Source organism: Strix aluco, chromosome 18, assembly GCF_031877795.1.
Source record: "Strix aluco isolate bStrAlu1 chromosome 18, bStrAlu1.hap1, whole genome shotgun sequence".
In the NCBI taxonomy this organism is placed as follows: domain Eukaryota; kingdom Metazoa; phylum Chordata; class Aves; order Strigiformes; family Strigidae; genus Strix; species Strix aluco.
This window is the reverse complement of record NC_133948.1, coordinates 16686302-16710137: the sequence shown is the minus strand read 5'-3', so window position 1 is coordinate 16710137 and position 23836 is coordinate 16686302. Positions and strand designations below refer to the sequence as shown.

Here is a 23836-nt window from a genome sequence, read left to right as displayed (position 1 = left end):
CACCCTGCGAGCGGGGGGTGCGGCAGCTTCTCCTGCGGGCTGGAGCAGTCCCCGGCCCGAGCAGGGACAGACGGGGGGTCCCGGGCTGACCGAGGAGGGGAATCGCCCTCTCGCACCCCCCCCCCCGCGCCAGCGGGAAGGGCGCGGGGCCGCGCTGCCGGCAGCGCTACACCCGCCTTTGGGGGGTTGCTAAAAGCTGCCGCGAACGGCTGCGCCGGGACAGTCCCGTGGGGGAGCGGCCGGATGCTCCGGGATCGCTCGGGGCGTGCGACCCCCCCCCCCCCCCCCGAGCCCGAGCGCCACGGCCCAGCACCGGCACCGGCAGCGCCCCTGGGCTCTGCGTGGGGCGCGGGGGAGCCCGGAGCCCCAGGGGACGGCGCGGCTCCACGGGCGCCGGGACACCCCGTCCCGTGCGGCGGCCGCGATCACGGGGACCGGGCCGGGACCGCCCCGCGCGGAGGAGGGGGGGGTCGGGGCGGGCCGGCCCGTCCCCCCGGCGCAAGGAGCCAATGGCGGCGGCGGGCGCGCGGGCGGGCGGGGCCGTCGGGGCGGGGCGGCGGGAACCAGCGGGCGGCGGCGCGGCCGGGAGCGCGGGCGGGCCGGAGCGGGGCCGGAGTGGAGCCGGGCCGGGCCGAGCCAGCGGCCGCGCCGCCCCCGCTGCCCTTTGTTGTCTCGGCCGCCGCGGAGCCCCCGGCCGGCGGCAGCGGCGGGCCCCGGCCCCGGCGGGCGGGATGTCCCAGGAGACCCTCCTGGGCATGGACGAGGGAGCGCTGCGGAAGCTGGTGAGCCCGCGCTGCCCGCGGCGGGGCCCGGGGCGGCGGGTCGGGGTGTGCCCGGCGGGGCCGCGGCTCGCTGCGTCCCGCGAAGGGCGGGGGGGTGGCGGCCGTCGGGGCGCGGGCTGCGGGGGCCGAGCGGTACCACGGGCCCGTCCGCGCCCCCGCAGGTGGCGGAGCTGCCGCCGCTTGGCCCGGGGGGAGCGAGCGGGGCCGCTGGCGAGGAGCTGCTCGGGGGGTCCCGGGCAAGCAGCACCCGGAGGGACCCGGGCTGGCCTGGGCCGGGGCTCTGGGCGCGGGCGAGCTCTCACACAAGCCCCCGTCCTGTCCCGGCGGCTCCGGGGAATCCGGCCCTGCTGCGCTGAGCCGCGCTCGGCCCTTCGCTGGCACCCGCGCTCGGGCTGTAACATCCGTCCGGCGGCTCCGGCCCCTCGGCCGGCGGCTCCCGCCCGAGGCGTTCCCCGCTGCCGGCCCGGTTACCTGCTCGCCGCTCTCCCGGGGCCGGCTGCCATCTGGCCCGGGTCTCTGCTCCCGCGCTGCCCGGGGCTGGCTCGGTGCCGCGGGCTGCTCCCCAGGCTCTGTGCCGGCGTGTCTGGGCAGCAGCTGCTGGAGCAACGTCCGAGGCACTTCCCTGCTCCATTCGTTTCCCCGGGAGTAAGAACGAGAGCCGAGCCCTGGCCTCGAAGCTCCCGCGCCTGATGGGCTCATGGTGGACCCCAAAGGTGGGCTCTGACCTGCTCAGCCAGGGCTGTTGTGCCGGGAAGCCCTACAAAGTGCTGCCCAACTCTGGGCAGACCTGCCACCTCCCCTCTAGCCCTGGGGCACCAGGGGCTCGGGGCCGGGGCTTTGCTGGGAGCCCCCGGGGGCTGAGCGCGGGTTTGCTTAGGCCCGCGCTGGGCAGTGGTTCCCGCAGGAAGCTGAGTCAGCCGGGAAGGCACGTCTGTGGGAACAGGAAAGAGTCGGGGTGCTGCGCCACCAGCGGGAAGCAGGAGCTGTGCTGTGCCCTGGGGGGTCCTGACGTGCCATCCTCTGCCCGCTCTGCGTGACAACGTGCAGACCTGCCCGCTGTTCGTGGGCTGAGGAGCCTGCTTGCTCTCAGTGGGGTGACGTCGGGGCCAACAGGGTCCCTGGAGGCGCGGGGATGGGCGGTCTGGGTTTCTGTGTGTCCTGCCAGTGCTCCAGCTCTGCCATGTCCCGGCTGGGGTCCCCGGGCTAAGACAGAGCCCTGGGAGCGGTGATGGGGTAGGTGTCAGGTCTGTGGTGTAGCTGGTCTCCAGCCCGCCTGGGGAGGTGGATCTTACCCACGCTGGAAGCGCCGCTTCTCCCCGGGGCTTTGTCTTTGACCTGCCGGAGCTTTGCATCCCCCAGCACCCTGCTCGCAGCTCAGGTCTCCCTGTGCCTGTGCGGTGCAGGCTGGGGAAAGCCTGCTCCCGGCTGACGTGAGGCGGGGAAGGAATTATTTTTCTTTCTGGTTAGGTTTTGGCTCCACTCAGCTGGAAGAGGATTAGCCCATATAAGGGAAAACTGCCTCTCCTACTGCTTCCTCCTTGTTCCTCGGCTCTCCCCAGCCCTCCGCTCTGGGCTGCTTCTCCTCCTTTCTCCCAGCAAGTGAGACCTTGTCAGAAGTGTGTGACGTCCCTGGGGGTCCTGGAAGAAGGAGGCTGGGGGATGTGAGCAGATCCCTGCAGCCCCTTCTCCAGGACCGTTGCTGTGCTGGCTGGGCTGGGAGCTGCAAGGGAGCCTCTGCCCCTCATCTCCCTCCTGTAGGCTCCCACACAGTTCCCTCTCCAGCTGCTTGCTGGTACCCCAGTCCTGGGGAGGCCAGCTGGGATGAACCTGTGGTGCAGCATGAAGGTGACCCTTGGAGGACTTTGGGGAGGGAGCTGCGGGGAATGGGGTGGGTGCTGCTGCAAGGTGGCCCTTAGCTGGGTGTCTGGAAGCTGGGGGTTATTCGAGCACTCAGGGCTGTGATGAGCTCCAGGCTGTGGTCTGCTGGCCTCAGGCTGGGGGTTACTTCCCTCTCCTGGCCCCTCCAGATCTTGGGCTGGTTAATTAGACAGACTGGATGCAAACTGCCTTGCAGGCAGATGCAGGGCAGGCTTGAGCTAGGAAAGTCACAACCATGAGATCCCTTTCTCCTTACACCTGGTGGCCTTTGGGCAAGGCTTCAGTGGCCCCAAGGAGTGTTGCATCCCTGCCGTGTCCCTGTCACCCAGCTGTCCCTCCTGCTTTCCTTTTCCTGGAGGCAGCTACACTCTCTGTGGCTCCTTCCAAAGGTGGCAGTGAAGCCTGGGGGTGCAGGAGGTGCTTGATGTGCCTGGCTCCTGTGGCCGGGCTCCAGTCTCCCAAGCGTGCTGTGCTCAACTGCTCCAGGGACCTGGATGGATGCAGGGCTAATTATGGCCCTCCCAAAGGAGCTGCCAGCCGTGCTGGGGCTCTGAACACTAATGAGCTTGGGCATCATTGGGAAAGCAGCCCACGGGTGCCTTGCCAGCACCCTTTTCACAAAGCCACTTTGTGTGTGTGCCGAGGCAGGCATTTGCTTGTAACCATTAATTTGCTGCTGGCTGGGCAGGGCTGGTGGGGCCCTGGCATGTGCTGATCCCTGGGCTGGCCTGTGCCAGCAGGGTTGGGCCCCTCAGCCCCTTCCCACCCCCTGGCTCCAGCTGTGGTTTCAGGCACGCTCCCTCTTGCTGCTGGCCACAGAGCCTCCAAAGCCACTCATTTGCCTCATCCTTGTTCCCTGCTGACGTGGGCTTGGGATGAGGCTCTTCCTCCTGCCCTGCTGCAGTTTCTCGTGCGGGGTGAAGCCTCCTGGAGCTGGCAGGCAAGTGTCATGCAGCACATGGGTGCCAGGGTGTCCCCTGCTGTGGGGTGTGCAGGGATGGTGTTCTGTTGTGTCCCCCCGTTCCCTGCGCACCTGGTTCCTGCGGTTGCTGCCACCACCCCCATCGCCCTGACCTGGCTGCCAGCGCCGAGCCATGCACTGCCAGCAGCTTATTTAGGGAAGGACTAGAGTCTTGGCTTCCTGGGATGTGGTTAGAGGAGTGTTTTTCTGTCCTCAAGGCCTTTGCGTGGCTGCAGGGAGAGCCATGCTTGCCACGGGGCCTCTGCTTCCAGCCCCACGTTTAGTGCTGGACCAAGCTCCATCGCTCCCCCAGCCCATTGCTGCCTCCCCCTGAGTAGCAGAGCTGGGCTTCCTGGCCAGCCAGGGTGTCTGCTGTCTCTGCTGGAGCAGCAGCAGGAAAGGCCTTGTCTCGTGCCTTTGTCCTGGCAGCCAGCATCCCTGCCTGCAGCAGCATCCCCAGGGTGCAGGCAGCTGCCCGGGCCAGGCAGGCCTAGTGCAGACGGGAAATGGGAGGCCCATGTGGACGGAGGGGCTGGTTTCCGCCCTGACATCCCCCTGCCCTGGCAGCACAGTGGCTCCGGCTCTTCCCAGCCGCTTCCCTGCCCTTGTGCCAGTGGAGGTGCCAGCTCCAGACAAGAGCCTGGGGGTTGCAGGCCCCAGCTCTGTCCAGGAGGCAGATGCCCGTGCTGCTGTGGGATGCAATAAGCAACTGCAGCGTGCTGGGAGGGATGGCACTGCCAGCTGGTGTGGCAGGGGCTGCCAGGGGACGAGGCAGCACCTCGGCTTCAAGTGGCTGCCCCCGAGGTTACATGCATTTTCAGCGCCAGGCTGGCTGGGGGTCAGTGGTCCTGGCTGCTGAGCATCCTGCCGGAGTCTTCCCAGCTGAGGAAGGATAACGTTCCTGGCTGGGCCTCGAGGCTGGCAGGAACTGGAGGATCACAATTTTGGCTGGCACTAGGGGTACATGATGGCTCTTGTCTGCTGGCTTCACTGGGATGAAAATATCCTTCCCTGGTCCCCAAACCTCGAGTAGGGGGGGCGAAGGGTGATGGCTTTGCTGAGGACTCTGTGCAGGAGGGTTTCTGTGGGCAGGTGGTGATGTGGGTCCCTTGGCACTGCTCAGCCTGGGTCCAGCTGAGGGACCAACCCTGGATTCCTGCTGCAGCAGAACCTGAAGAGCCCGGATGGGTGGCCTGATGGTGTCCCGTGGGACTGGAAGGGAGGGGACTGATACTCTTGTCCTGTTGCTGCTCCCAGCATGCAGGGGCTTGACTTGCCGGGCAGCTGCTGTGGGTCACGGGGTTTATTTTTAATGAGCTCCATGGGAAATCGCCTCCTGGGTTCCCAGCGCCGGGTCGGTCCCGATGTCCCACAGCAGGACAGTGGGAGGACAGCGGGGCCGTGCCTGCCCTGGCTGGCCTTTCTGTGTGGATCCGGCTGCCTTCTGCTGCCCTTCAGCGTGGGGGGGGCCTGTACGTGGTCCCCTCGAAGCACTTGGGCCAGTGGCAGGACTGGGGCTGTGGACCTGATCTGGAAGAGGGGAGGCAGCTCTGGGTGCCCATGCCAGGTCCTGGTGGGTGGCCTTGGGTGGGCTGAGGAGAACTTATGAGAGGTTCGGGGTGGGGGTTGTGACTGTGCTTTCCACATACAGTGGGTTGAACTTTGATTTAGGACAAATCCCACTCAGGCTTGGCTCTGAGAGCCGCCCACCATCCCCTAGCGCTGGGGGAGGGCTGCGGCGATGGGAGGAGGACAGACTCTGCTGTCACCCCCTGTTGCTGGAGGGTCTGGCGTGGGTGGGAGAGCTTGTCCCTGTGCTGGTGGAGTGGTGGGGCAGAGCTGCAGGGAACTGACCCCTGAGGGCTACACGGGCCACCGACAAGCATTCATGCCACACACCCCTGTCTCCTTGCCCCTCACATGCATGCAGGTCTCAGTGCCGCCACGGCTGCTCCCAGCATCCTGCCCGGGGGGGCCGTGCCCACTCCCCGCGGGGACAGGCAGTGCTGGGCAGCGTTCGCTGCGCGCGTGGGCCCCGCCAGACAGATGCCCCATTGTGTGGCGTGTGGGCAGCCCGGGCAGCTGGGCGGAGGCGGCACAGTGGCTGGAGCCGGTGCTGAGCCCCTGCCCTCTTGCACCCAGCTGGAAGCGACGCTGGATCTGGCTGAGCGGCGCCGCATCCGCTCGGCCATCAGGGAGCTGCAGCGGCAGGAGCTGGAGCGGGACGAGGAGGCACTGGCATCCAAGCGCTTCCGCCCGGAGCGCGGCAGCCACCGACAAGACAACAAGGAGAACTGGCCACGGTGAGTCTGGCGTGGCGCTGGGGTCCTGCTCACCCCCTGCTTCTGCTCCAGGGGACGGTGGCTTCGATGCCTGGCCCCGCTCTGGCTGGGACAGATTTGGGTGGACACAAGGGTGAGAGCAGCCCAACGGCGAGTGGCTTGGCACGCGTGGGGGGCCCATTGCCTGAATTTGCTGGTTGCCCACGAGGGGACTTTGCTCCCAAGTACCCATGGCAGCTCCCAGCCAGCCGCTCTTGCCACTGCGCAGGTCCCAGCACCTGGAGGAGGAGCAGCAGACAGCCCTGGCTGCCTTGGCCCGGCAGCTTGAAGCTATCACTGATGTGGAGGAGCTGACCAAACTGGTGAGTGACCGTGTGCCGGGGCTGACCGTGTGCCGGGGCTGACCGTGTGCCGGGGCTGACCGTGTGCCGGGGCTGACCGTGTGCCGGGGTGACCCTGCTTCTCTCCTGGGTCTATCCCTCTTGCAGCTGCGGGCGGCGGGTGAGTACGAGGAGCGCAAGCTGATCCGAGCTGCCATCCGCAAGCTGCGAGCTGAGGAGATCGAAGGTGAGACAGTCCCCGCATCCCAGGGCACTACCCTAGAGAGCCCAGGGCATGGGCAGCTCCTTCCTAAATACCACCTTTGCTCCCATCCAGCCGCAACCCTGGCTGGGAATGCACAGAGCAGCCAGAGGGACAGCAGCGAGCCCCGCACTGTGCCCAGGGACGTGAAAAGCAGCCGTAGGGATGATGCTGAAACACCAGCCCTGGCTGGCAGCCGGACGGGTGATACCGAGCTGTCAGCCGTGACCGGGAGCAGGGAGAGCCATGGCGAGGACAGCACTGAGCCCCAAGCCACGACTGGGAGCGGGGAGAGCAGCGAGCGGGATGATGCAGAGCAGCGGGTGCTGGCTGGGCCAGAGGAAAGCGGCTGCGTGTGTGCTGCAGAGCAGTCCCCTGCCCAGGAGCCTGAAGGCTCAGCGGTGAGTGTGTGTGGCACTGCTGGGGGGACAGGACCACTGAGGACCTCCTCGCCTTTCCCTGGGCTCCTGTCTCAGCCTGTCTGGGGCACAAACTCCAGGGCATGCCAGGCTTGCCCACCCAAGGGACCTGGGGCAGGTGAAGCTGGGGTCTCTGGGGACGTGGGGACGCAGCAGTGGTGAGCTGGGGCCTGGGGCTCAGGCCTGGGTGCCCCTGGGCTTCTCCCTGAGGATGCAGCCTGGGGTGCGAGTGGTGCGGGCAGGGGGTCTGTGGGCCCCCTCGGTGCACCTGGTGTACCCCTGCCTGCTGCGGCTCTCTGGGGATGGTGGTCTTTGGAGGTGACGGCCGCTTGTCCTGTCTGTGGCAGCTGCCTGCACCAGGCCCCTTGCACAGGCAGAAACCTTGATCCCCCCATCCCGCTCCCCATGCTGGTTGTTCCTGCTGGCCTTTGAGGGGCCGGGGCCCACTCTGGAGCGAGGCTGGTGCCTGCCAGCCATGGTGGGGGCTCTGGCCAGAGGAGGGATGAGCTGGTGGGCAGGGCTGTCCTGTGCAGTGATGGGGACCCCGCAGGGACTGTGGCTCTTGTGGTGGTAGGAGGTCCCTGCAGAGACACCATGCAGGGTTGCTGTTTGGGGAAGAGGGTGGGGAAGGGAGAAGCAGTGGTTATAACCACAGTTGAGTGGGAAGGTGTGGGTCCCCGCATCCACCTCCATTCAGCCCAGCTTTGCCCTCTGCCTGCCCCAAGGCCGTGGCAAGAGGCTGCAGGGGGATGTGGCCCAGTGCCACCTTTCAACACTGTCTGTCTTCCCCATCCGGATGTGCTGGGACATCTCCCAAGCAGCCGATGGTTCTGTCCCGCTCTGTCCAGCTGATTACTCCAACCTGAGGCTCTTTCCCTTAAACAGTGGTTGCAGTGGTACCTGGCATGTTTGGGTCCTGGTTCCCCTGTGCCCCTCAGGTACAGGCCCCTCTCCACCTTCCCCTGCCCTGGAGCCTGCAGTGCTCCTAGAGACACTGACACAGCCAGAACTGGTGCCCTGTTCTCTGACTGGTGACACCAGGACACCCTGGCCCTGCTCAGGTGTGTTGTGTGTTAGGGACATACCTGTCACCTGCATGTGGTCTGCGCCAGAGCATCCCATCGTTGGCCAAGCAAAGCTTCTCATGCCACAGCAGGGACAGGGTGATGCAAAACTAGGTGCTTCCTGCCCCACGGAGCCCTGAGGTGCCTGGGCTGGGGGACAGGAGGGGACAGGGGCACTGGGCAGGGACTGTCCTCTCCTCATGCTTCCTGGCATCCATGCTGGACAAGGTTGGTGTACTCGTGGCCCACACCAGCCCCACACAGAGGAGTGCCAGGAGCCCCCAGGGTGCACAGGGTTTGGGCCTCCCCTTCAGTAGACAGAGCACCCTCCTCCCTGCCTGGTGGAGACTGTGGGGTGTGGGGACACTTGTCACCCTGCCAGCCTCCTGCAGTGACCCCTGTGCAGGGGATGGCTTGTCCATCCCCCCGCAGTGTGCAGGCAGGGACCTGGGTGGCATGGGAAGAGGCCATAGCCTGTGGTGTGTCCCTGGCTGGGCGGCAGGGATGGGACAGGGTGACCGGGTCAGAGACCAGAATGGGTCTGGCCCTGCTCTCACCCGCTGCTTTCCCCAGGCCCACAAGCGAGATGATGCAGTGAGCAGGATCTGGGATGCAGGAGCTACACAGCCGGCAGGCAGGAGACTCCCAGAAACCCAGCACCCAGGGTGAGTCCCCGTGAATGCCAGCGGCAAAGTCCCGTCTGGCTGTGTGCCTGGGGCCAAAGCAGCACCAGGGCCAGCTGCGGGCAGGGATGGGAGGATGGAGAAGGCAGCATGGCATCTCCCAAAGGTGCAGGCAGGGGAGGTGGGTGCCTGGTGGGGCTGCAGGAGCAGGGATGCTCTGCAGGTAGCCACTGGCTTCCCCCATGCGAGCCTCTTCTCTCTCCTGCAGCCATGGTCTCGGGGACCCTTGTGCTCCTGGAGCTGCAGCCGGCCCCGGAGCACAGTCCAGAACCTGAAGATGGTGGTGAGGAGCCAGAGCGGGGCCAGCCGTGCTCCCCAGGCACTGCCCAGCCAAGGGGCAGCACCAGGCAGCCTGGAAGGAAGCGAGCCTGGGCAGCCCTGCCACGGCCCAGGAGCCCGGTGCAGGGCAAAGCCACCAGCTGGAGCAGCCCCCCCTGGGCCAGCCCAGCGCTGGCCGCCAGGGCAGCCAGGTACAGAACTGGTGGCACGGGCTGCGGCTGCCACTGCCCTCTTCACTGGGGGCTGGCAGTCCCATGGGTGAAGGCAGCTCGATGGCATGGGGTGGGGGGGGTGTGTGCTCCCTCCCGCTGACTGCTTTGCCCTTTTTCCTCCCTGCAGCTTGGTGCCGGGGTGCGTGGCCAGGGCCGGGGCTGGTCGGGAGGCATGGGGAGCTACCAGTGGGTAAGTGCAGCTGCGTGGGGAGGGAGTGCTGGGGCCGGGGCTGCCCCCTAGCTGGGCAGCGCTGCCCAGGGGCCCCCGCTGCCCCTCTGCCCTATGGCACATGCATCCTGGCAGCGCAGGGAAGGGCGTCAGCCCTGGGGATGTGACTTAAGCCCATGCAGGCTAGGGCAGGAATGTGAGGGCAGGACACAGCCAGGCCAAGGGCCGTCCCCAGCTGGTGACCATTTGCCACCCAGCCGTGTGGTGGTGGTGCTGGGGGAGCGGGGTGCCAGGCAGGCTGTTTACCAGTCCCCCAGCTCCAGGCTGGGCGGCAGCAGGGCCATGAAAGGGAATTGATGCCGGCAGCAAACCCCGGCCTTTTGCATTCTTTGTCCCAATAAGGCCGGGAGCCGTGCACTGGCTGGCCCTGACCCCCCCAGGGCTGCACTCACTGGCCCAGCTGGGGCCCAGCACCCTCCAGGTCCTCCCCACAGCCTTGAGGGATTGAAGTGGCCAGCAGCTGCCCTCTTCCTACTGCTGGGAAAACTGTCCCAGCAGCTGTGCTGGGAGGAAATGAAGGGGGGGGAAAAAAAAAAACAAATAGAAAGCAGCTCTCTGTCTCCAGGGTCAGGGTTCCCACTCGGAGCCACCCTTGCAGGCAGAGGTCCCCTCCCTCCAAGAAGCCCTGGGGGGCTGCTGGCTCCTGGGAAGGCAGAAACCCCAGGGAGATGCTCTGGGTGGCGGGGCTGCCATGTGGCACAGGCCCAGGGCAGAGAGAAGCATGCAGGACCTGCCTCCCCTGGGGGCTCAAACCTGGGTGCTGGGGCAAGGCTGACCCCCACCACTTGGGCAGCAGATACTCCGTCCCCAGGCCAGAGCGCTGCCTGTTCAGTGCCTGTCTGTACCCTGGCTGGGGTGCTCCCTGGGTGGAGCCACTGGGCCCCCTTGCCCTCCTCTCCAGAGGTGATGCTGGGCTGGCCCTGCTATGCCAGGACCTGACGGGTGCAGGGTGGTCCTGATCTTTCAGCACAGCCCACTCACTGCCCTGCTGGGGCACAGGACCCCAATCTCTGCCTTGCCCTCCTCTGCGGTGTGGTTTGGCACTGTGGGCAGAGCCAGCTGCCTGGGGTGCGGGGCAGCCTGTGAGCACTGGTGGATTTTGGCACTATGCTCTGGGGAGTGTGAGGTGACAGGGAGGGGGACCCCAGGGTGCTTTGCTGGGTGGGGACGGCAACAGCACCCTGTGCTGTGCTCACCCTCTGCTCCCCGTGTCCTGTTCCTTGCATATCTGGCCTGTCCCTTCCAAGTGGCAGCGCCCACCCAGGATGTAGCGGGGACCCCGGCCCGCCTGAACACTCACCGGTGGGAGCAGACGTCCTCCTCCCTGCGCCCGGCGGTCCGCACAGGTACGGTCCCAGCAGCGGCTGCCTCCGCTCTCAGCTTCCCGGTGGCAGGAGGTCCCCAGCGGAGCCTGGGCAGGCACACAGCTCTCAGTGGCTGCCTGCTGCTGGCTGAGCAGGGCTGGCTGCTGGCTGCCCACCCGCTCCCTTGGCCCCCGCCCAGCACCCATCCCTTCCCACCGGGGTGCGCAGGCAGCCGGGCCCCCGCAGGAGACGGGGGCAGAAGCTCTGAGGGGCTGCAGCGCCCCAGTGGGACAGCACGCGTGGCGAGGCAGCCGGGGGGTTGCATGTGGTGGGGTCTCGGGGGGGGGGGGGGGGGGGGGGGGGGCGGGACACATGCATCGTGTGGGCACCCTGGGGGGCAGGGCAGGGTGCGTGGTGGGGTCCCTGGGGTGGGGGGGGGCTGCATGCAGCGTGCGGGGCTGGGGAGGGGGTTGCAGCATGCGTGGAGGGGACGCCCCTGGGTCGCTGCAGCCCCGCTGACCCCCCCGCGCCTGTCCCCCACAGAGCAAAGCCCCGACAGGCCCCTGCCGCGGGCCGCCTCGGTGCGGGAGCGTGCCCAGCGCTTCACCCCGGCGGGCCCGGGCCCGGCCCCCGGCTCGGCGGCAGCGGGCGGCCCGGCGGGGGCGGGCGGCGCGGGGGGGCGGGCCGGGCCCGGCCAATGGCAGCGGGGGCCCCGCACGGCCCCGCCGGGGCCCGCTCAAAACGCGCGGGGCGGCGGCGGCGGCGGAGCAGAGCGGCGCCCGGCCCCGGTCCCCGCCGGCCTCGACGGCATGAAGACGTTCGTCACCATCGAGATCAAGGACGGGCGCGTGCAGCCCCTCGCGCCCCGCGTCGCGGCCGCCCCCGGCAGTCAGCGGGCAGGTGGGCACCGGGAGCGTGGGCAGGGGCACCCGTCGGGGGAGCGGAGCGAGGAGGATGGGTAGGGCAGGGGCAGGTGGCATCTGTCAGCGGAGGGAGCGGGGAAGGTGGGCAGCGGGGGCGATGGGATGGGGAAGGTGGGCGGTGCAGGCAGCTGGGCACTGTAGGGATGATGGGCACGAGTGGGCATCGCTCCCGGAGGTGGGACCAGGAAAGGTGGGCAGGGGGCATGTGGAGGCAGCGGGCACCAGCAGGCAGGTGGGTCTGGCAGGGCCGTAAGCACAGGAACAGTGCTTGTGTGGGGTGATACACGCAGTCAGGCAGCGGAGCACATGGGTGTCAGTGGGCAGCTGGGCACTGACAGGGTGCTGGGTGCCAGAGAGTGGGTGGAAACCAGCAGGCGGGAGGGCAGTGACAGGCCAGGCAGGCACTGATGGGACACAGCAGCAGCAGAAGTGGCATTTAGGTGCTGGCAGCCCAGAGGCTGAGCACGAGTACTGCCAGAAGAGCAGATGCCATGGGCAGGAGCATGCCTGGCAGCCTTGCCCTTCGGCAGGGATGCTCAGCCTGCTTAGAGCATCTCAGTACTGGCCCTGCATCCTGTCCCATCCGCACTGTCCTGACACACTCGTGCCTGGGGTCCTTCCCCAACTCCCTGCACCGTTCCTGCAGCCCTGCCCCATCCTCTGCCCCATGTTAGTGCTCTCCCCCCACTGACCTGCTGGTCTGTGGGTGTCCATACTGTCCTGCTCTGCCCCATCTCTGCTGCTGCAGTGTCTGAGCCAGCCCTGCCCCTGATCTAGCCCTGCCTGCCCACAGATGTGGCTGGCTCGGGATGCTCCTGGGCCATCCCTCATGCTGGGGGGGGCCTTGGCTCCAGCTAGAGCACTGCGGAAAGTGCCCTTCCTTGGGGAGGAGGATGAACCAGGGTGGTGAGGGGGGCCTGGCTTCCCTGTCCCTTGGCTGTCCCCAGAGCCCTTCCCCTGTGCCAGAGTTCGGTGCCCGCTGCAGAGGCAGGATGTGTGCAGCAGCCAGGCAGCCTGGACGGAGCCGCTCCCCCGGCGCGGGGCTGAGCCTGCGGGGCTGGGGCTGGGACAAACCCCGTGTGCCTCTCGCTCCCCTTGCAGAGGTGACCCTGGGGCTGCGGAGCACCCCCATCCGCATCACCACCGTCCCCAGCAGTGTCAGCAGCGTCTGCAGTGTCAACAGTGTCAGCAGCAATGTCACCAAGGTGAGTGGCTAGAAGGGCTGGGTGCCATGGGGCCGTGCCCCCCCTTGGGCATGACCTGGGGGGTCCTGGGCTTGGGGTGGGGAGCAGTGACCAAGGTGGGCAGGTTGGTGCTGGCAGCACAGTCTCAAGGCTCTGGCCGTGGTTGGTTTGGGGTTTTGGGGGGTTTTTTGGTTTTTACAAGGTGTTTTAAGAATGTGTGGATACCCAGCCCCAGCCACATGAGCCCCCTGCACTGTGGCGCCACGTATGCAGATACTCGGGGGGTTGGGGGAAGGTGGGCTCAGAGCCTTTTGCGGGTGTCCCTCTGTTTTAAACACCTTTTAGGGTGGCAGCAGCTCAGAGAAAAACCCATCACCACCCACCCCTCTGTTTTCCCTCCTGGAAACGGACCTTGGATGTGGCGCTGGGGAGCCTGTTCAGTAAGGGCTCCCCGAGGGTGTCTGACCCACCCTGGAGCTGCAAGCTGGGGGTCCTGCTTCTTCCTGCTTTGCAATCCTGAACTGGTAGCAAAGCAGCAGCCCCAGCCCACCTGGCCTGGGAAGGATTCTTGGGTGCAACTGGAAAAAAAAAATAAAATCCTTCTGCTCTGTTTTGGGGGGAGAGGGGGATGTGGCCCCCCCAGGTGCTGGGGGCAGTGGGGCTGAGTGTGCACAGGAGGCAGCTCCGCGCATGCAGCCCTTCAAGTGCTTTTATCTGCTCCTGGCCATCTAGGGTAATACGAGGCACTCGCGCACGCGGCCTTGGCAGAAGCTGGATGTCAAGTGTGCTGCTGCCTCGCTCGTGGCCCTGCGTGTGCCTGGCTCGCCCAGCTGCCTCTGCGGGCACAGCACCACGAGTGGCCATGGCACCACCAGTGGCCCTGGCATCGCTGGCTCGCTCCATCCTTGCCTCAGCCCTTGCCAGCATGAAGCAGGCGCTGCCCACAGCCTGGCAGGGCTGTTCTCAAGTGCTGCTTGCACTAGCCAGCAGGTTCTGCTGCCCGCTGGCAGCTCGCTGCCTGCAGAGGGGTGACTTCCCCGTGCTAATGCACTTGGGCAGGCTTAGCCCGAGCAGCCTGTCAGCTCTCATTAAGGTATTAGCAGCACTGCCCAGTGGGGCGTGGGGCTTGGGACCCATCAGCTGCCTGTCGGCAGACGCAACCTCCAGGTGTGCTGCCTGTGGGCAGGGAGGAGGAGGAGGAGGAGGCGGCAGTGGTGCTGGCAGCCCTGCCAGGTAGGGCTCAGTCAGAGGTGCGGGGAACTGGGGATGGTGGCTGCTGCAGCAGGTCCTCTTGCTGGTGGGGGTGCAGCCTGTGTCTGTTGTGCAGGGACCTGGTCCCCCTGGGGCATTTGTTCTGGGTTGGGGGGGAGTGGGGACAGGCTGGGGGTGTGATCACTGGCACCAGCCCGAGGCTGGAGATGTCAGTGTGTTGTGGGTGATGCCATCCAGGAGTGGGAGGGCACTTTGGGCAAAAGGGTGCATGGGTGGTCCCCAGCCCTGGAGCACAGCCAGTATGGTGATAATTGAGGCTGATCCCACATGGGGGCCCTACCCCACCTGCTGTGCCCCACAGCACCCCCCCGGCTGGTGTCTGGGGTGCTGGCAGCCGCCCGGGGCCGGGGGTGCTGCTCAGCAGGGCTCCCCGCCGTCAAAGCCATCTGGTCCCAGGGCTGGAGACGCTGCCAAGTGTCAGCGCCTGCCTCGGCACCCCTGCGCTGGACCCCCAGCCGCAGTGACAAGAATAGCCCAGCAGGCCCGGGGCTGTGCTGGGCCGGCCTCCAGCCGGGGGTGGTGTCCCGGCGCCCCTATAAAGGGCAGAGGACAGCTGAGCGGGGCTCGCTGCAGCGCCTGCCGGCACCGGTACCGCCACCATGCCGGGGGTCAGCCTGGAGGGGCTGGCGCAGGTCGGAGCGGCCGAGCTGGTGGAGCTGCGGCAGGAGCTGGGCGCGTTGCGGGGGGCAGTGGAGGGGCGGCTGGAGCAGGCCCTGCAGCAGGTGCAGCCCCTGGCACGGGCGCTGCGGGCGCTGGAGGAGGAGCACCTGGAGCTGCGGGCAGAGCTGGCGCGCCTGGGCCACCGTCTCGACCTGCTAGTGCTGCGGCTGGGGCCGCAGGAGACCCCCGGGGAGGACCTCAGCACCCTCTTTCTGGAAGCACAGGACCCTTGCGCCCACTTTGAGGGCACCGAGGAGCCCGGCGTCCCCGTGGCCCATCCGCCAGCTTTCTCCAGCACGCGCCAGCAATCGGCCCTGCACCTCTCCGGGAGCAACAGCGGCGTGAGTGCGGGCAGCCCTGCCCCACGGCAGCACCCAGCGGGGGGGTGGGAGGGTGGCACTGGCTCGCAGGGCTCCTGGTGGCCCCCGGGCTATCTGAAGCTAAGGCGAAGCCCCTGGCATGAGGTGGGACCGTGGCCGCGCTGCACAGGCGACGCAGTGTCACAGGCATCTGCCACCATTTGGGCTCGCTGCTGCAGGGAGCACAGTGCCTGCCTGCTCCGCATTGCCGGCATGCCGGCCGGGCGGGCGGGCTGCAGGCAGCTGTCCTGTCCTCGCCCGCACACAGCAGTGGCAAGGCACAGGTGGTGTGGTACAGGCGCACGTGGCTGGCGTCACCTCCCGCTGGCGGCTTTGCCGTGGGCCGGGTGCCGGGCTGGGCCAGCGGGGTGCAGGATGGGGCCAGGTGTGTGGTGGGGCTGCTTTGGCCCCCACTGGCACCTCCTCTCTGCTGCCTCCATGCCCTATTCCGGGCCTGGCCCGCTGCCTGCCATGCATTGCTGGGGGGTCGTGCTGAAAGGGACTTGGCGTCCTGGCTTTGCCCTGGCAGGGGCCAAGCTGGCCTAGATTCTGAGCAGGATGTGGGGGAGGCTCTTGATCTCCTGCACAAGCTCTTCTCTCTACTAAGTCCCTTAATTCCCTGGAAATCCCTTGTGCTCCTAACGGCACACACTGGCCTTGCCAGCACCTTGCCTGCTGCTGGGCACAGGCACTGCCCAGCCTGGAGCACCTGGGCAGCCCCTGCTTGCTGGAGGGGCCTGGCAGCCTCTGGTGATGAGGGGTGGGGAATATTTGGGGTTGTTTTGGCAGCCAGACTTGGGAGTAGGTCAGAGAACGCTGGGCCCCCCCAGGGCAGGGGGTGCTGCAGGGGGGGATGTTGCACTCCCCTGCCTGCCTTGGTCGCCGCAGATGCCTGCGGCTGTGAGCTCTTATGCTGCATGTTGGCACACCTCCAGGGTCCCTGCTGCCCGTGGCACCGGGCAAGTGTCAGGGCAATGCGGGGCTTGGACCCTGAGCAGCATGGGGGGGGTGGCCAAGCTGGTGGGGGCTCAGTCGCTTGGTACTGTCCTTGTAGATGGAGCCAGAGGTGGTGGAGCAGCCCCAGGCGCCAAAGCTGGAGCCGGAGCTGCCCAATGGCATGGAGAAGGTCCAAGTGAGAGAGCTGGAGAGAAGGAGCAAGCTGAACGTCGAGGAGCTGAACAGGATTGAGGATGAGGATGTTCTGGATAAGATGGTACCTCTTCTGCCACCGGGTTCCTGGGGGAAGGCGAGGGGACTGTGAGCTGGTGGCAGAGGAGTGATGCTGACCTCCACCTCCTCCTGCAGCTGGATCGGACAACAGACTTTGAGGAGCGGCGACTGATCCGAAACGCCATGCGGGAGCTGCGCCAGCGCAAGCGAGGTACTTGGGGATGGTGACTGCCACAGGGGTCGGGGCTCTGGAGGTGGTGGTGCAGGTGGAGCTGGCAGGGTGCTGGGATGGGGCTGTCCAGCTGTGGTGAAGCAGGAGGGTGTGTTGAATCTTCTGCTGCATCCCTGGCTGTGCCAGGCTGAGGGCGTCATCCTTCCCACAAGCTGGTTCTGGGCTGGCAGCACTCGGCAGGACCCCCTGTGTGGTGGGGACCGTCCCTGCCACCCCTGGCTTTGGCTGCTGACACTGTCTCTCACCTGCGTTTGCAGACCAGCGGGAGAAGGAGCGGGACCAGCGGCTGCAGGAGATGAGGAGCCAGGCTACAGCAGGAAGGGCCGGCCACGCCACGGAGACCACCACCACACAGAGCACCCAGTCGGCCGACGGCTCGGCACGCAGCACTGTCACCAAGACCGAGCGTCTCGTCCAGTCTAGTATGGGCTGGGGTGGGGGGGCGCAGGGCTCACCTGCCCAGCACAGCCAGTGTGCCAGCCCTTCAGGAGGCTGTGCAGAGTCTTGCCCGGTGCTCTGCCACCACAGCTTCTCTGCCGCTCTTGCTGCTTGTCCCGGGTCTGGCTTGACCGCTCTGGGAGCGGGACTGTGGTTCAGGGCTGAGTTTTGCTGCATCTCCTCTGGCTTGCCAGAGCCTGCCTGGGGATCTTTAAGGTATCTGCTCTGGTGACTTCCAACCCAGTTCTCTGCCCCGCTGGGGTGGCAGGGGCCTTGTCTGCACCTTGGGCCTGTCTCCTGTCCCCTACACCTCTGTTCTCCCAGTCCCTGGGTGGCTCAAACCAAGAGTTGCTGCAGGGGACTGAGGACGCTCCAGCTCCCCACTCCTTTGCACTGGCCTCTTTGCTCTGCCTGGCAGGCACATACCATCTGTCTCCCCTCTGCCTTCCCTGGCCATGGCTCTGCCTCCTGGGACTTCTTCCTGTTGCGCTACATGTATGCAAAGGTGCTTGGCAGTGGTGGGTGCTGCTGCCCCTGGCCCCAGCTGATCCCCTGTTGCCTTGCCCCCTGCAGGCGATGGCACCAAGACCTCCCGTACCACAACCATGGAGTCGAGTTTTGTGAAGAGATCAGACGGTAAGGGAGCCTTTGCTGCCCTTTCCCTGTGGGATCCTCTGGGTGTAACCACAGGGGGATTGCTGCCACTGAGCCATCCCTGCCTGTGGCGCGGGCAGAGCCCCCCACCTGCCTGGTGCCACTTCCATCAGCTCCTGCCCAAGGCCTCTCTCTTTCTCTCTCTGCAGATGGCAACAGCACATTCGTTCAAACCAAATCATCCTACAGCTCCTCTTCCAAGAAGACAGGCAGGTGAGTGGTGGTGCCTCCCCGGGGCCAGCCCCAAGCAGGCCCTGTCAGCCGTCTGCTTGCACAAACCCTCTCTGCTCAGCTTGCAGTCTCCCCATGCAGGGATGTCCCCAGAGCTTCCTGGTCCTTGGGGCATGCTCGCTGTCTCCAGCAGTCCCCATGGGTCACTCCATGGGCCCAGAGACATGTCTGCCAGCCGGGGACCTTAAGCCACCCCTCTTCTGTCCCAGGGACATGGAGGTCTCCAAAGCTCCAGGGCTGGCGATGTGTTGAGGCCACCATGTGCCCTTCCCCAGGCTGCCCACGGCCCCCATAGCTTTGTCTGTCTCTCTCCCAGCATCTTTGACCGTGAAGATGAGAGTGTCTCCAGGCAGAGCAGCCTGGCTGCGCTGGAGCGGCGCCAGGCTGAGAAGAAGAAGGAGCTGATGAAAGCTCAGAGCCTGCCGAAGACATCGGCCTCGCAGGCTCGCAAGGCCATGATGGAGAAGCTGCAGAAGGAGGGCGGGAGGTGAGGATGGGCCAGGGCCAGGCTGGCTGGGGCAGCAAGTGCCACGCGAATAACACCCTGTGTCTTCTGCCACAGCTCACCAAACCCCGCGGTGGCGCGCACCGCCGTGCAGCGCTCCTCCAGCTTCGGCGTGCCCAACGCCAACAGCATCAAGCAGATGTTGCTGGACTGGTGCAGAGCCAAGACCCGGGGCTACGAGGTGAGTGCCACCTCCTCTCCCTGTCCCCTGGGCTGGTCGCTCTGCCCCTCGATAACTCTCCTGTCCTTGCAGCACGTGGACATCCAGAACTTCTCGTCCAGCTGGAGCGATGGCATGGCCTTCTGTGCCTTGGTCCACAACTTCTTCCCTGAGGCGTTTGACTACAGCCAGCTGACGCCCCAGAACCGCCGCCACAACTTCGAGGTGGCCTTCTCCTCTGCAGAGTATGTAGCTCTTGTGCCATTACATGGGCTTGGGGCAGCTCTCCCACCTGCTGCCCAGGGCAAAGTGGGGACATGGGCAGAGGCAACGGTGCTGGAAGTGGGTGCCTGTCAGCATCGTTCCCCCTGTGCCATGCAACGAGGTTTCGACACCGGGGGGAAAGCAGTGGCTGTGTGGGCAGAGCCATGAGAAGCCAGTGCAGCCCTGTCTGGTGTGGCAAGGGTAGGCGTGGGGGTCTGGGCTTCCTGGGTGTTGGGCAGAGCACCCAAAGGCAGGGCAGCAGCCCCCCAAGCCCGCCCGGCCACAGGCAGTACATCCCATCCTGGGGTGCCGGGTGCAGGACTGCAGCCCCTGGGGAGCGGGGTTTGTCTGTGCCAGGTGCCTCCTTTTATGATTGTGAGGGCTCAAACACCATTGCAGCTTCTCCAGTTTCTTCCCTCCCCCTTTTGCTTCTGGTTTTCCTGGGTGCTGAGAGATGGGAGCGCATCCAGCTGGAGGGCTGGCAGCCAGCCCCTCTCTCCTTCCTTCTGTCTCTCTCCCACCCACTCCTCCTCCCCTCCAGCACCCTGCCCAGGGGCAGGGCCGGGCAGGTGGGATCCCATCCCAGCTGGTGCCCAGGGCGGTGGTGTGAGCTGGGAGCTCCCGCAAGCTCCCTGGGTGCTGTGGTGCTGTTCGGTGGAGCGAGAAGGGGGCCACTTGCCTGGCTCTTGGCGCTCCTGTTAATGGACTTTTTGCCTTAATTGGGGAACCAGTGTGTGGACTTGAGAGAGCCTTCGATCTCTCCGGCCTGGAAGCCAGGTGGCCTCTCGTCCTTCCTCCTCCTCCAGCTCTTGTGAGCATCTTCTCCCGAGCTTCCTGCACCAGGGCTGTGCCGTGCAGTTCCAAGCGGAGCTGGGCAGGAGGGCTGGGCTTGTCCCCCCATCCTCCCAGCGGGTCTATATAGGGGCTATATAGAGCGCCGCTCCGCTCTGGAACCCGCTCCCCGAGCACCCGGCGTGCCAGAACACCTCACTCCTCCTCCTCCTCCTCCTCCTCCTCTGTCTCCGTCTGTCCTTCCCTCTGGACCTCACGCCTCTCCACGCCACTCACCCACCCTTCCCCTCCCTTGCTTGTGCTCCCCCAAATCTCACTGAATGGCCTTGGCACGGCGGTGCCTGGAGCCCTCCTGCCCCTGCATCGCGCACCCACAGAGCATGCGAGAGCAGAGCAGCATCTGCCCGGGGGGGGGGGGGGGGGGACGGGAACTGCATTGATCCGTGTCTCTTGTTTTCTCTCTTCCTTCCCTCCCCGACTGGGCTGCGGTCACTGGCTTGCCCCTCTCTCTCCCTGCCCCCAGGAAGCACGCAGACTGTCCGCAGTTGCTGGACGTGGAGGACATGGTCCGGATGCGCGAGCCAGATTGGAAGTGTGTGTACACATACATTCAGGAATTCTATCGCTGCCTGGTCCAGAAGGGGCTGGTAAAAACCAAAAAGTCGTAGCCCATTTTCACCCCCCCGGGAGCGATGGTGAGAACCTTCCCCTCCAAATATCTGCCCGTGCCCCACTGCTGCCGCTTGGCCGGGGAGTGGCCGCCGCGGCTGGGGAAGAGGCTGGGGGATGCTGGTGGGCGAGGGGCGAATCCTGGCAGTGTTGGCCGGCAGGGCCAAGCTGTGGCCAGGAGAGGGGTGCAGGCAGCCGGCTGGCCTCTGGCCTTCCAGAATAGCACCTGTGGGGATTTGGGGAGGGAGGACCTGTGTCACCCTGGGGGGCTGTTTGCTCTCCAGCCATGGGAGGGTGCTAGTGGGAACGGAGCTGCCGCAGCTCTTCCCTCTCTGCTGGCTGAGGCCAACCCGGGGTTTAGCTGCCGGAGACACCGCTCTGGGTGCTCTGCAGCAGCATGAGCCCAAGTGGTGCTGCCCGGGTGTGGGTGAGCCCCCCCGGGATGCCCCAGCATCACTGCTTGCACTTGCTGCCTCCTTCCCCCCAAGCCCGGGGTGTGCAGGGGCTGTCGGCCCCAGCTGGGGAGGGAGCTGCAGCTGCTGCTGCGGGGCCAGGCGCGGGCGATGGTTCCCTGCCTGCGAGGTGCTGCCTGCTCATATATGGGCAAGAGTGGGGAGCCTGGAAAGTGTGACTCAAGGCTTGGGTCCTGCCTCGTCTTGCAGTGTTTGTGCCTGTCTTCAGGGGCATCCCAGCTGGCGCTGGAGCTGCTGCTCCCCGGGCTCCGCACAGCACCAGCGCACCGGGGCCCAAACAATGGCTTTATAAGGGCAGAGCCACTCTTCTTGCGCTGCCGTTGCTTTGCCATCACCCCCTGAGCCGGGGCTGGCAGTGACGGGGGGCCTGTGGAGCTCAGGCGGGGGCTTTCCCAAGGCCCTGAGCATGGCCCACCCCCCCCCCCACCCCAGGAATCACAAGGTGTGGCTGGTGCCAGCCAGGCCACGGGCTCAGAGCCTGTTAACTGCAGTGCAGCAGAGGCTCCATGGGAGAGCTGGGGCAGTGGGGTGCAGGAGCAGGGTCCTGGCAGAGCCCTGGGCCGGGGAGCTCTCCTTGGCCCTGGTGCTCCCCAGGGGGCTGGTGGCAGCAGAGGGTCCCTCCTTGGCTGTGCCGGCTGGAGTGGGCTGTGCTGGGGGCTGGGGTGTGCAGCCTGGGGAGAGGGTGGGGGGGGAGTGTTGTGGTGGTGGGTGGCAGCTTCGGGTTCAGACCCTCCTTAAGCTCAAAGCTGCCCAGTGCACCCTGTCACCGGGGCAGAGCCTCTGCTGGAGGGTGGCCCTGGGACCAGAGCAGCTGGGCTGGCCATGGCATCAGTGGGGGCTGCCAGTTAGCACCAAGCAGCCCCTGGGTGCTGGCGCAGCCGCTGCCCTGCGTGCTCATGGCTGCATCGGCCATTATCTGCAACAGCAGCCTGGGTTGCTCCAGTGCTGTCTGTCCACTGCCAGATGTTGGTACCTGCCATGCTCCCAGGCCGGGCCAGGGCAGCAGTGGCAGGGTTGGTTCTGTGCCCCACCACCAGCCCTCAGCAGAAAGGTGAGAGGATGGAGGTGGCCAGTTCCCCTCCAGACCTTGCCTGGCTGTCACAGTGACTACCCCAACCATGCTGGCAGCCCTCTCGAGCTGGGCCCCGCCCCGCTGCCCAGAGAACCCCAGCCTGGGGAGAGAGATGGCACCTTCAGGGTGAGTGATGCAGGCAGAGTGAGGGCAGGGCTGCAACCCCAGTGAAGGGGCAGTGGCAGAGCCCAGAGGCTGTGGGGATGGGAGGTGGTAGGCACAGGCCAGTGCTGAGCTGGCTGAAGCTGGGTAGTGCCCACCCCACTGCTGGTGCTGTGCTGGGCAGGCAGCCCCCCAGGCTCTGGTCCAAGATGAGGGTGGGAACCAGACTGACAGAGCTGATGGCAGGCAGGAGAGCACAGCCAGGGCTTTTGGCAGGAGTGATGGGCAGCGTGTGACCAGGCCCCCCTGCCTTTCCCTGGACCAGCTGGTGGGTTTGAGGCAAGGGCCCAGCATAGACATGTCCCCCTGCTATGTACCAGCATCAGCTGGAGGAGGAGGGTGGGCACAGCCTGAGCAAGGGGTGAGTGCCAGCACCAAAGATGGCTGGGGCAGGCAGCATGTGCTCTTCCTGGCCCCAGGAGTGGCAGGACTGTGGGTACTGAGGGGTGGGCAGGAGCTGAGCAGGGCTTAGAGCAGCGGTGCCCAGTGCCAGCCGGCCCTGGGCAGCATGGGTCCCCCGTGCCAGCCCCCACAGCAGGGCACCCGCCCAGGGCTGTGCTGAGGGCTGCATCTCCACAGGACGCTGGTGGACTGCGTGCCCCTGGTGGAGGTGGAAGACATGATGATCATGGGGAAGAAGCCAGACTCCAAGTGCGTCTTCACCTACGTTCAGTCCCTCTACAACCACCTGCGTCGCCACGAGTTGCGCATGCGGCAGAAAGAGTGCTAGAGCCTGCCCTGCCTGCCACCCTGCTGCCCCCTGCCCTCAGGGCTGCCAGGAGGCAGGGGAGCTGCCTGCCCCAGGAGGGTCTGGGGGGGGGCCACGGGACTGGCGCTGGGGCCAGGGGGCTCTGCAACTGGGGCAAGCCCACACCTCTGCCTTGCAGGACCTCCCTCTGCCCTGGCTGGCTGCGGGCTGACCCCACGGGCAGGGCAAAGCAGGGCCAGGCAGGTGCTGCCGGGGATGCGCCCCAGCTTGGCTTGCCTCCCGCGCTCCAGCATGTTAAGTTATTTGTTCTCCAGGAGCTGTTTGTCCCGTGGGCAGCACCCCCGTGTCCCCGGGGAGGTGCAGGCATGGCTGCGCCCTTGGGCCTGGGGCTGGCGTGGGCTGGCAGCCAAGTGGGGCTGTGCAGCCCAGCCTGGCTCGCAGTGCGTCCCCCAGGCACGTGTCCGTGAGCAGCCTTGGCCCCTGCGCAGAAGCCCCCTCTGCCCACCCTTGGTGACACCTCCCCGGGGCCGGCTCCACGGCCCTGTGCTGACACCCTGCTTCGCACGTGCACCCGGGGCACTTCCACACCACGGGGCTGCAGCACCCATGTGCTGGGGAGCGGGCGGGAGGCGAGGGGTCCCGGGGGAGGGAGGGGCCCAAGGAGCGAGCCGGGACAGCAGCCCCCGCTCTCCCCCCCAGCTCAGGGCACCACATGCTCAGTACCACTTGCCCCTCCATCACCGTCTCTACCCCTGCGTTGACACGTGTACCAACACCAGCCAAACAATAAAGGATTATTCTATAGGGTGATGCCTCTGCCTCAGGTCCTTCTCCCTGGCCTCACCGCTGCTTCGTGCCACCAGTGCAGCGCACGCCACAGTGCCCAGGGGAGTGCTGGCAGCCCTGCCCGCCCCTGGACCCCTGCCTGCAGACCCACTGCTTGCCCAGCCCAGGGGGAGACACAGGGTGCGTGCTGCCCCTGCTCGGGGACAGTGCCTGGAGCCAAGGGGCACCATCAGTGTCCCACCCTGCCCAAGGGCTGTTGGTTCCTTGCCCCATGCCCCCCCCCAGGCCTGGCACAGGTAGAACACCCCCACTGCCACTGAGGCTGCGCAGAGCCGGGTCGCAGCCTGCGCAGCTCTGCCCTGCTCCCTTCCCCAGCCGAGGGCCAGGTGTCCCTGCCAGGCCTGCACAGCCATTAGGCTTTGGCTTAACACTGTAGGACCCACTCA

At 66.5% G+C, this 23836-nt stretch overlaps 1 protein-coding gene across 1 annotated transcript; it reads left to right on the top strand.

Moving 5' to 3' along the window:
- Positions 1-594: 594 nt before the first annotated feature.
- SMTN (smoothelin) lies at positions 595-23411 on the top strand. Its single transcript, XM_074843962.1, is given in 24 exon segments — positions 595-782; positions 5764-5924; positions 6172-6265; positions 6392-6470; positions 6561-6886; positions 8542-8570; positions 8572-8633; positions 8860-8982; positions 8985-9121; positions 9270-9300; positions 9303-9332; positions 10619-10717; positions 11219-11575; positions 12700-12803; positions 16128-16286; positions 16379-16454; positions 16733-16897; positions 17487-17549; positions 17717-17780; positions 18115-18285; positions 18361-18484; positions 18557-18708; positions 20043-20214; positions 22475-23411. Coding segments are annotated over 23 exon segments (2802 nt in total). The 5' UTR covers positions 595-731; the 3' UTR covers positions 20188-20214; positions 22475-23411.
- The last annotated feature ends 425 nt before the right edge of the window (positions 23412-23836 follow it).